Source organism: Chenopodium quinoa, unplaced genomic scaffold (genome assembly GCF_001683475.1).
Source record: "Chenopodium quinoa cultivar QQ74 unplaced genomic scaffold, ASM168347v1, whole genome shotgun sequence".
NCBI lineage: Eukaryota > Viridiplantae > Streptophyta > Magnoliopsida > Caryophyllales > Amaranthaceae > Chenopodium > Chenopodium quinoa.
The window spans coordinates 8,218,745-8,229,941 of NW_018743574.1; the positions used below are offsets into that span (position 1 = coordinate 8,218,745).

The 11,197-nt window shown below is 35.6% G+C and overlaps 3 protein-coding genes across 3 annotated transcripts; all 3 read right to left on the reverse strand.

Annotated features, from left to right (window-relative positions):
- Positions 1-224: 224 nt before the first annotated feature.
- LOC110682603 (ankyrin repeat-containing protein BDA1-like) lies at positions 225-1,740 on the reverse strand. Its single transcript, XM_021858957.1, has 3 exons — positions 1,132-1,740; positions 607-961; positions 225-520 (listed from the first exon to the last, which is right to left on the reverse strand). Exons 1-3 carry the CDS (start codon positions 1,738-1,740, stop codon positions 225-227), a joined length of 1,260 nt encoding a protein of 419 aa, XP_021714649.1.
- A 722-nt stretch (positions 1,741-2,462) lies between these two features.
- LOC110682511 (ankyrin repeat-containing protein BDA1-like) lies at positions 2,463-5,660 on the reverse strand. Its single transcript, XM_021858853.1, has 4 exons — positions 5,416-5,660; positions 5,180-5,292; positions 3,961-4,532; positions 2,463-3,348 (listed from the first exon to the last, which is right to left on the reverse strand). The coding sequence occupies exons 3-4, from the start codon at positions 4,528-4,530 to the stop codon at positions 2,626-2,628; spliced, it is 1,293 nt and encodes a 430-aa protein (XP_021714545.1). The 5' UTR covers positions 4,531-4,532; positions 5,180-5,292; positions 5,416-5,660; the 3' UTR covers positions 2,463-2,625.
- A 112-nt stretch (positions 5,661-5,772) lies between these two features.
- On the reverse strand, positions 5,773-9,376 carry LOC110682512 (protein RER1D-like). The gene is made up of 4 exons (XM_021858854.1): positions 8,994-9,376; positions 7,725-8,115; positions 6,173-6,353; positions 5,773-5,992 (listed from the first exon to the last, which is right to left on the reverse strand). The coding sequence occupies exons 2-4, from the start codon at positions 8,090-8,092 to the stop codon at positions 5,936-5,938; spliced, it is 606 nt and encodes a 201-aa protein (XP_021714546.1). The 5' UTR covers positions 8,093-8,115; positions 8,994-9,376; the 3' UTR covers positions 5,773-5,935.
- Between the last annotated feature and the right edge of the window lie 1,821 nt (positions 9,377-11,197).

Sequence of the window (11,197 nt, forward strand, 5' to 3'; positions counted from 1 at the left end):
GGATATCCTGCTCACAAGGTCGCAAGGGCATATCTCAAGTAAATTTGGTGAGTTGTTTTTATAAAAAGATCATGTAATTATGAAAACTTTGCAAGTATTACTTCCTGTATTCAAAAGACAAGATTTCGAGAACTGCTTAGTGCAATACTACAATATACAACAAACAGGATGGGTTCCAAACATCTACAATGTAATATGAATAACATTATGATTCCTTGTCTCATTTACAGCACCCCACTGCAACATTCTTGTCGAAATTTTCGAAACATGCCCTTGATATGTTTGAATACTTTATATCTTCGGAGCAAACCACAGCATACAGGGACTGCAGTAGGCAACACAGATGCGAACACATTTGAGAAAACTCTGGCACCCTTGGGTGAAGTAGCAGTTACAGCAACATTAAATGTTATGTAAAGCGCTAAGAGACATATTTGAAGCTCTGTCTGTAAGGGGAATTTCGACGTTAATTTAGCTATCATGTAAGCAGAGACATTAAATCCAATAGAATTGCAAGAAACTAACAAGATAAATGAAGCTAAGTCATGGGTGCCCAAGACAGAAGTCCCGGCAAGATGGCCTTGATTATCCCCTGCCATACACTACCAGGAGGGCTGATACCAACTTGGTATGTTGCTGTTGCTACCAACACAGCTATGACTAGAAGTGCACTTCGAACATCACTTGGTGAATCTCTTCCACTGTGAAATCTGAAATAATCAACGAGATCCTTTGAATGGTCGTTTACTAAAGGATCGTGAGTTGATGAAGTAAAAGTTGTGTCATGGAGGTTAAGATCTTGAGCTTTTAATGCCCCAGCACCCTGAAGTATTTCCTGAATTTCTCTGTCACCGGCTTCACTTGGGAAAATCAACAACAAATCTAGTGCTGTCAAACCACTCTTGTTTACTGCATTCACTTCCAGAGTCCTAGAATTGTTCTCCAGAAGCAAATCCACAGCCTACAATCAAATTTAGAAATTTTCAAGGAAACAATCAATATTTGTTGGGCAGAAATCTATATCTTAACTAGTAAAGGAAAAAAAAAACAGATCATAGTTCAAAGATGGCAGCAACATCATAGTTCAGAATTCCCTGAGTTATCTAAAAACTTCGTAAAGATGACACTTGCCTGTCTTTGCTTCTTCCAGACTGCAAGATGCAGGACGGTATTCCCATGTTCATCCTTTCTATTCAGAATCTCTTCTCTGTCCATTTGCCCGGTCCAATCCAGAAAAACCCGCAAGCTCTCAAGCTGGAAGCTCTTGACAGCAAGATGCAAAGCAGTCTCTTTCTGAACCGTCACATCCTCTATGCACCCTTCACAATTAGATAGCATTTCACTTATTAGGTCAACCCTCCCTCCTAGCACTGCAAGATGTAGAGGTGTTGCGCCTTCTTTGCCTGCAAGACGACATATATTTGAGTCGATTCTGATCATCTCTCTAGCTATCTGTATGTGTCCACATCCAGATGCTAAGTGCATGGGGCTATATCCTTCTGCATTCACCTGCCTATCAAATTCAGGCTTCAGTTCCAGTATTTTCTTTGCAAAATCCAAGTGCCCCGCAGCAGAAGCAAAATGTAAAGGATTCTGAGCACATATAAGTGGGATTTGATGAAGGATAAGGGGATCCCTTGCTAGGAATTGGTGCAATTCCTCAATATCCCCTGTCTGCGCGGTCTGGAACAATCTATCCATCACTGCAGATGAAAACTCCTTAACCATTGCATCAAACATCTACGTTCTTTCATGGAAAGTGATTTGCAACTTAAACTTAGAATGTAATTTCAAACTAATGATAAACGAAACGTACAAGAACACAGAAAAAGTCAAACAATGATGTTAGATAGAATATAATCTATAAATGTGAAAATCTAAGCTGATTCAACCATCTCACAAATACATTGAAACTTTGAACTAGGGAATATATTAGAATATTTATCACTTCAAAAGTCTTAGAATATTTTATATGATTATGGTCATAATCATCGCCATGTCAAAAATTATTTAGTCAGAGTTCAGTTGATAGGTGTAAGAAGCTAATAGGGTTTTTAGCATGACATGATCATAATCTATATTAAATAGCTTAATTAACTAAATTATGTTTTCTGTTCTTTCCAACAAATACGGCTTTGAAAGCTACAATAACTTGTAATATAATTGGAAGAAAGAAGCAACATGATGAGTCCCTGAGCTCGTCAACACAGCTTTATTGGACTGGTTGTCGAGTTTAAACCTCGAAATATCACCGCTGTCTGCACCTGCAAATGTATCCTGAAACTTTGATACAATTATATAGTTTGTACATTTGATCTTTGAAATTTCACGTCAACTAAGATCATTTGATCATACCTAACTTTATAGGTGACGAGACTAATGACAAGATATTTGGATACCCATTTTATTCACAAGGGTATATCTCAAATAAATTTGGTTAGTAGAATTCTGACAAGGTCATGTAATTTAGAAATTACTTCCTGTAAAGAGTACTGAAAAATCAGTTTTTAGAGAGTTTCTCAAGAGTAATCCAATTACAACAAATTAAATGGGTTCCAAAAATATCTACAATGAATTATGAAAAAGATTATGATCCCTATTCTTATAGATTTTCAGCACCCCAATTCAACATTCTCTTCCAAATATGCAACTTATGCGTCTCATACGTTCAAAAACTCTAAATTTTCGGAGCAAACCAAAGCACAGTGGGATTATAGTAGACGTCACAGACGTGAACACAGCTGTAAAAGTTTTGGCGCTTTTGGGTGAAATAGCACTTACAGCAACGTTGAATGTGACGTACAAAGCTAAGAGACATATTTGAAGCTCTGTCTGTAAGGGGAATTTCGCTGTTAATGTAGCTATCGCGTAAAGAGAGACATTAAATCCAATAGCATTGCAGGAAACTAAGATGATATATGAAATTAAGTCATGGGTGCCCAAGACGGAAGTTCCAGCAAGATGGCCTTGACTATCATCCTGCCATACATTACCAGGAGGGCTGATACCAACTTGGTATGTTGCTGTTGCTACCAGCACAGTTATAACTAGAAGTGCACTTCGAACATCACTTGGAGAATCTCTCCCACTATGAAATCTGAAGTACTCAACGAGATCCTCTGAATGGATGTTAACTGAAGGACCGTCAGTTGAGGTGGTAAAAGTTGTGTGGTGGAAGGTAAGTTCTTGAGCTTTTAATGCCCCAGCACCCTGAAGAATTTCCTGAATTTCTCTGTCACCAGCTTCACTTGGGAAAATCAACAATAAATCCCGTGCTGTCAAACCACTATTGTTTATTGCATTCACTTCCAGAGTCCTAGAATTGTTCCTCAGAAGCAAATCCACAGCCTACATTCAATTATTTTGTAAAATTTGAAGGAAACCATCATTATCCTGCTTGACAAAAATCCAAATCTAAACTAGGAGAGAGAGAGAGAGAGAGAGAGAGAGAGAGAGAGAGAGAGAGAGAGAGAGAGAGAGAGAGAGAGAGAGAGAGAGAGGGGAGGGGGGGGGGGGAGATCATCGTTCAACTATAGTATCATAAATATGCACAACAGATGATGACATATATTGCAAACAATAGTGAATTCCCTGAGTTATCAAAACAATTAATTATAGAAAAAAGATATTGAAACATAACCTTGTACCACATTTGGAAATAGCTTTTGATGCAAGAATTATTCTACTGATTTATATTTACTGATTGATATGATTGTTATTAGTTGTAACTGAATTTTACTAATTATAAATGATTTTTGTTGATTCACTATTGTTTTTGTCATATTCAGACAATGCAGTTAGCCATTTCCTGATTTATTACGGATTTAAACAGACCTTTCTTGATTTTATTTAATAAGTTGAAGAAAACGGGTTATAGCCAAGGTCCTTGTTTACTAGTTTTGAATGCAGATATAACATAGTAATAATTCTAACAAAAAACTTCATAAAGATGAGACTTGCCTTTCTTTGCTTCTTCCAGATTGCAAGATGCAGGATGGTATTCCCATGTTCATCCTTTCTATTCAGAATCTCTTCTTTATCCATTTGCCTGGTCCAATCCAACAAAACCTGCAAGCTCTCAAGTTGAAAGCTCTTGACAGCAAGATGCAAAGCAGTGTCTTTCTGAACCGTCACATCTTCTATGCACCCTTCACAATTAGCTAGCATTTCGATAATTAAATCAACCCTCCCTCCCAGCACTGCAAGATGTAGAGGTGTCGTCCCTTCTTTGCCTTCAAGTCGGCAAATATTTGAGTCAATTCTGATCATCTCTCTAGCTATCTGTATGTGTCCACATCCAGATGCTAAGTGCATGGGGCTATAACCTTCTGCATTCACCTGTCTAGCAAATTCAGGCTTCATTTCCAGTATTTTCTCTGCAAAATCCAAGTGCCCAGCAGCAGAAGCAAAATGTAAGGGATTCTGAGCACATATAAGTGGGACTTGATGAAGGATAAGGGGGTTCCTTGCTAGTAGTTGGTGCAATTCTTCAATATCCCCTGTCTGAGCGGCATGGAACAATCTATCCATTGCTGCAGAGGAAAACTCATCAGCCATTACACCAAACATCTAGTTTTTTTCATGGAAGGCGGTTTGCAACTGAATTTTAAAATGTAATATAAACTTTTTTTTTTTGAGGGAAAAATGTAATATAAACTAATGTTAAAAGGAGAAAGAATGAGTCAAACAATGAAAATCAGAAGGTAGAATATAATGTAGAAACCTTAGCTGGTTCCAATATCTTAAGTCTTACGAATAATGCACAAGAAAATATAATATAATATTACTTTTCAAAAGTTTTCTAATATTTTATATCATCATGGTCATAATCATAGCCATGTCTAAATTATTTTGGCGGAAGCTTGTAAATAGTTGGTTAGATTGTTCAAAAGATAGGTGTAAAAAGATAATAGGATAGTTACTATTAAGTATGAGATGGTCATGGTCAAATCTATATTAAAATATAACTTTGAATGCTACATTGCCTTGTAAAATAACTAGTAGAAAGATGCATCATCACAGAATTTTTTTGTCAGGAGGACTTAAGCATTGGGGAAAATGTGTAAACTTCTAGAAACAAAACAATATGAACCTAATAGATTAACAGTCCAATAATTTTAAATAATTGCTTCCAGACATAAATAAAACCTACTAGATAGAACAAATTAGGGATTCTTACCATCTTTGTCTCAAATACCATGCAAAAGCCTCTGTTGTTGGATTGTTGCCGTAAAATGAGTATATAAATCATGCATGAGCAGCAATTTTCAGTGTTGGCTACTCCGTTCATACCTGCAATAAGCAAAAATTTGGAAATCACTAATCATTTCTACCTCTATCATCATGAGAAAGTCTGACTGAAAAATTACACAGAAATTGTGAGCATAAGACAAGAAGATATGTCCTTCAGCAAACCTTTTTCTCTAGAAGGTGAAAGATAAAGGAAAATGTGTGCTCCAATGTCCACCTATATTGCATTACTTTGGAACTTTGTCAGCTCCTTACTGTACAATTATACACATGTAGCTCCAGCATTCAAGCCAATCTTGGATTGACTACAGCATTCAAGCCACAATTAAAGGAGAGTCAGTGTGAGTGTGTGACATGTCTCAACTTGCAAATTAACTGTAAAAAATGTTTTATACGTTTTTTGTTTAACATCAAAGTAAACACGCATTGTCCAGGAAAATTTATCAAAACAATATCATGTCTAATGACAATGCTCTGAAAGGAACAAAGCAACTAACAGGGTAACATACAAAAGAAAAAAGAAAAAAAAAAAAGAATCATATATAGACTATAAAAGGCAATGTACTGATTATGTACAAGCTCGTCTTAACAATTAGTAACACCACTTTCTACTGCAAATTTGTGACTACATTTATTCTTTTAGACACCATGAGTATACATGTGTTATGCTTTCTTCAATTTTTGGTCATTCATCTCTAAGTATGCCACTGCTGCTAGTTGATTCCTTCTTCACATTGTGCTTCTGCGGAAAAATTCAAGAGAATGAAAAGTCCTGATTAGAAACATTGGTACACGCAGCAAAATGGTTCAGAATATAACCTAAACAGAAACAACTGGAGCTCTGAACTATTATATCACTAAACAATGAAGGATTTAAAAACTCAATCACATAACAAGTAGCAGAAGTGCAAAACATCCTCACCGGTTTTGCAGTGCTGAATGGATTATACTTGTATTTGATCATATGTACAATTTGACGTATCATTGTCAGCACAAAGAGAAAGGCCCAGTAACTTGACAATATTGGCCAGAAAACCGGTACATCCAACACGGATATGAAGGTCAACATAAATGCAACGATAAAAGCCTTGGTGATGGCATACCTGAAATTGAAATTGAAATTGAAATTGTAAAACAGTCAAAGACATGCCAATGTACACCAGAAATTCCAAATTTTAGATTTAACTTAGAAACCTGTAAAATATGAACTGGTTGACCACAGGAAACACGAACTGAGTAACATAAACATATTCATCTTAAATAAGCAGTTAGCAACATGATTCTTCAGATCACAAGATCCACGATATTTATGGTGAAAGGAAATAAGGCCTAAAAGCTGGACTAAATTAGGAACGGAGGGAGGACAGTGACTACAGGGATTACAGGTTTCATGGGCCCTATAAAGCATGTTTCTATCCGTAAACATAAGCAGCACCTGCATGTAAGGCTCATATGGAATGTGCCAAGTACTATTCCATCTAGGCATCCTGTAGAGGTAAAATCAACCTTCTATGGTGAACGGCGGTTCGACACCTGTAGAGGGCATTTACTTCCACATTCTATAACATGTTCATTTTTACATTCTATACTATAGTCATACAGTATGTTACATGGACTCTTCATTTCAACTCAAGTACCCATGTCGGACACTCGACACTTGGATATGGTATGACACTTTGGACACTCACTTTTAGTTCAAAATCAAGGAAAATTTTCACAAAATAGCCAAGTTAGACCCTTACCTATGTCGGACATGGGTACTCAAGTCCATGTAACATATAGGTCATACCACTTCTCAAAATAATTCTCCTTTATTTCATAATTTAAAGGCTCCATGCTTTCATTAATTCAATTGTCACCCTTAATTTCTTTCAAAAACCATTGATAAAAATATAAAATTACAAAATCTATACGATATGATTTGTATGATAAAGTAATGTCATAATATAATTTTGAAACTTTTGTGAAAAGAAATACTTAATTATGGCTAGCTTTGAGATTAACTACGTATTTTTAAAAAAATAAATTAATTAATTAATAAAAACTTGCAAGAAATTTTGAAATTGGTAGCAACGCATCACTTCCAACTAACGATAGGTGTTAGGGTTGAGCCGGTTGACATGTAGAGTATTAACATCCCTAGCAGGCTAGCAAAACTTATTCAGCCTGAACAATTGGACAGGAGCTAACATAATTTTAGAAAATACCAAGCAGGCTTGAAAGGAAAAAGTAGTAGGTCCTAGTGAAAACTGTGAACCTTACTCATTAAAATTTACATATGAAGCTTTTAGTATGGCAGTGGCGTCTGGTGTGGGGATAACAAAATATTCATGACCGAGGACAAGACAAACATCAAAGTGGCAATGTATATAATCTAGATGGTACCTTCAGGAAGATAATTGTTTAAGCTAGCATATCAAAGACAGTCCTTAATAAGTTAATCATGACCATATGAAATAAGAGAAATCCATTACCAAAACCGAAACTCAGGCACGCGTCTCTCAAATGGCTTATATTCATCACTATCTCTGCCCGGAGAGGCCGGAGAGGGAGGAGCTCCATCTAGTCCTTCAAGCCCGGGATCAACATGTGGAGAAAAAAATCCAATCAACAAATTCAACACATAAGTGGCCAAACCATAGGATATAACATGGAATCCCCTGAACCAATAAACCCTCAAAATATAGATCATTGCCACCCCAATCGTTACAAGCCATCTCCGCAACAGATGAGGCACCGATCTATCCAAGTAAAGCTGAAATTTCTTATGTAGGTTGCTTCTCCAATTTGGAAGAGGCATAGGCTCTTCACTATCACCAATCTCTTCATTCTCAGAGTTCATTTAGGCTAAATACAAAAGCCTCGCTGTAGCACACACAATAAATTGTACATCAGTGAAACAAAAGTCCGAATGTGGATCCTGCCTACATGCTATGAAATAATCTGAAACCTTAAAAAACAAGGTAATAGAGTAATAACAAGAATTTGACTCGCAACCTATTTAATCAGATACATGAATAAACGGTAATCACAATAAATATTCTTAGTTAATCCTCTGTAACAACTTTGTGGTCAAATTAATATTCCTCCTTTAATAATATTACATCACATCCTCCCTGCTATGTTCTTTCCCAACATCCATCCAAATTTAGCATCCATTGAACCCCTACAAGGCTACAAGTGCAACGACTGCGGCCACTCCAGCCCGGCCCACAACAAACAAGCAAATTAAAGGAAAAACAACCAGGGCAACTGATCAAGCAGCAACTTCAGGAATCAGGGTCATGAAGACATTAATGTATTATCATTTCTCTTTTCTAAGGATCTATCAATTCAATATGGTAATCCACAAAATAGGTTTACATATACATGAAATTGATATTCTAACTAATCACATATTATTGAGATTTCCTGCAACCCTAATTAGTGATAAATAAGTTACTTTTTCTTTCAAATCACTTCAAATGATGCTCAAACAACAAAATTACATGTGTGTATATGAGTAAATTACGCTTTAAGCAAACACAGAATCATAATTAGTATTATACTCCGTATAAAATAAGCAAACAAAGTAACTAATTACATACCAAAATAATGAACTAATCATGTAGAATCATAGCATAAACCCTAAATTATAATGAAATGAAACATGATTAAAACCTTGTAATTGAAGAATGTCAATGATTTGCAGCTAAATTAAGCACATCAGAACATTGAATTTGAACAGATTAGACATTTCAAACCTTTAATTTTGAGTTGTTGAAGAGAATCGTAAGATGAATCCTCGAAGTTCAAAATAGAGGATATAGAGGGAAGACAGAGGAGAAGATATTTGGGGGTAATGCTTAAACTACGTACTATTCTTCCCAGCAAACTTAATTAAGATGGTTAATTTCGTTGATACTTTGTCAATTTTTTCTGGATTTCTTGCACGGCCAATGTTTTGAATTTTTCTTAATCCGTTTTTGGCATCTTGTATACGGAAAACGGAATACTTTTTTTTTTTTTTTAAGCCGGAAAACGGAATACTTACTCTAGGGGTCTAAGGGTTCAATCCCCAATACTCGATTCACATTGAATAATGATCCCTTATCCTTCTAATCTATTCCCTCCGTTTTTAAATATTTAGCTCTATTTTTTCATGCGCGGAGTTACGGGAGAAATTGAAAAAAGTAATTAAATATGGAGGTAGTGGAGCAAGTATTTAAAAACGGAGGGAATACTCCCTAGTTTTCAAAGTGATTTGGCCGCAAATACTAGTTCTAATCAATAGTGAGAATTGGCGTCTGATTAGGGTTCTTCTACTTACCTTAAAACTTTTTTTTTAAGGGGTGATTTTTAATGCTACGTGCGAATTTTTGGGGATATGCTATGAAGATTTATGCAAGCCAACCTCAAATCATTTTGAGACTTATTCCCTCTATGTTTTAAGTGTTGTACTTTAAATGCGGCCGTGTTTTAATATGTGTTATACTTCCTTTTCTTAGCAAAAAGCTACATTATAATATTAGATCAAAATTTCAAATTGTATTTGAAAATTTCATACATGATGAAACAAATCTAACAAGATTCAATTTGATATTGTTAATGCTTATAAATTAATACTACGTATGAAAATATTGTCAAATTTCAATCAATTTAATACATCATATCATACCAAAAAAAGAAAAATCAAATTAGAATATTATGATTCATTGCAAAGTACGAGACTTGAGCCCCACACTGATCATATAGGAGAGACTGATGTGGGGGTTTTATATAGGACAATGGGCTCTCGTCTTCATAAGCTGCTTTTGGGATAGCTCTCTTATTGTCATGTATCAATAGTATCAGAGCCAGTTACTCATTACGTCCACATGTGATTGATAGAGGTAACACCGCCACTCATCCGGGGGTTATGAACCTTCTCTTTTCGTCTATCTAGTGCAAAGCCTGTGACATTAAGGACATGTGGCTTGCGAAAAAGGGGTGGTCCATCCCAAGGCATGAGACTTGAGTCCCACATGGGCATGTGGTTTATATGGGGGCAAAAGACTCTCCTACCTCTTCTTGAATCAGGTTTTGGACATGACTCTCCTATTGCCATGTATCATATACCAGACTAAACCGGTTTTGTCAATATTTTCGATGTCATGGGCTAATGCCGATTTAGCTGCATATACTGTTTTTTTTCCTTGTTTGTATAGACTCACACATTACTTTTTCATTTTCCTTTCATATTGACTCCCTTAGGGTCTATTCTCATACGATTATTTCAGTTCAGTTCAGTTTAGCTCTAATAAGTTCAGTTTAGTTCAACTCTAATAAGTTCAGTTGAGTTCAGTTTATTTCAACTCTAATTTCCTTCTCTTATAAAATATTCAGTCCAGTTCAGTTCAGCTCAGCTCTAATAAGTTCAGTTCAGCTCAGCTCTAATAAGTTCAGTTCAATTATTCGGCTGTAATAAGTTCAGTTCATTTCAGTTTAGCTCTAATAAGTTCAGTTCATTTCAGTTTAGCTCTAATAAGTTCAGTTCAGCTTTAATAAGTTCAGTTCAGCTCTAATAAGTTCAGTTCAGTTTAGATCTAATAAGTTCAGTTCAGTTTAGATCAACTCATTTCAGTCGATGAGAACAGTCCCTTAGTTTTTCATTAATCGTTTCCATCTCACAAATAATTAGAATTATTTCCACTAAATCCACCCATACTTTATATTATTCATTTCCACCCGTCACTCATAAACCTTCTTAAAATCACACATTAATACAAAGTATTCAAATATAATTATACTCATATTTTATATGTAAACGTATTTTGAATAAAGAATATTCGCATCCTGAAATTATATAGAATAATACTCGTAAATTCGTAATCCAATAGATGACGGACCAATTTGGACGACGGTTGAAAATGGAATCTTAGCCCAAAAATCGACAAACATTTTTTTTTTTTTTTTCAAAAAAGGAAAT

What these genes read in the sequence shown, in the direction of transcription:
- LOC110682603 (XM_021858957.1), bottom strand. Translation starts at nt 1,740, where the DNA reads ATGTTTGATGCAATGGTTAAGGAGTTTTCATCTGCAGTGATGGATAGA. An exon ending in TCTGGAAGAAGCAAAGACAG is followed by an intron (nt 962 to 1,131) that starts GCAAGTGTCATC and finishes ATTTGATTGTAG; the next exon opens with GCTGTGGATTTGCTTCTGGA. An exon ending in AGTTGGTATCAGCCCTCCTG is followed by an intron (nt 521 to 606) that starts GTAGTGTATGGC and finishes TTATCTTGTTAG; the next exon opens with TTTCTTGCAATTCTATTGGA.
- LOC110682511 (XM_021858853.1), bottom strand. Translation starts at nt 4,530, where the DNA reads ATGGATAGATTGTTCCATGCCGCTCAGACAGGGGATATTGAAGAATTG. An exon ending in TCTGGAAGAAGCAAAGAAAG is followed by an intron (nt 3,349 to 3,960) that starts GCAAGTCTCATC and finishes AATTGAATGTAG; the next exon opens with GCTGTGGATTTGCTTCTGAG.
- LOC110682512 (XM_021858854.1), bottom strand. Translation starts at nt 8,092, where the DNA reads ATGAACTCTGAGAATGAAGAGATTGGTGATAGTGAAGAGCCTATGCCT. An exon ending in GTGCCTGAGTTTCGGTTTTG is followed by an intron (nt 6,354 to 7,724) that starts GTAATGGATTTC and finishes TTTCAATTTCAG; the next exon opens with GTATGCCATCACCAAGGCTT. An exon ending in CATTCAGCACTGCAAAACCG is followed by an intron (nt 5,993 to 6,172) that starts GTGAGGATGTTT and finishes ATTTTTCCGCAG; the next exon opens with AAGCACAATGTGAAGAAGGA.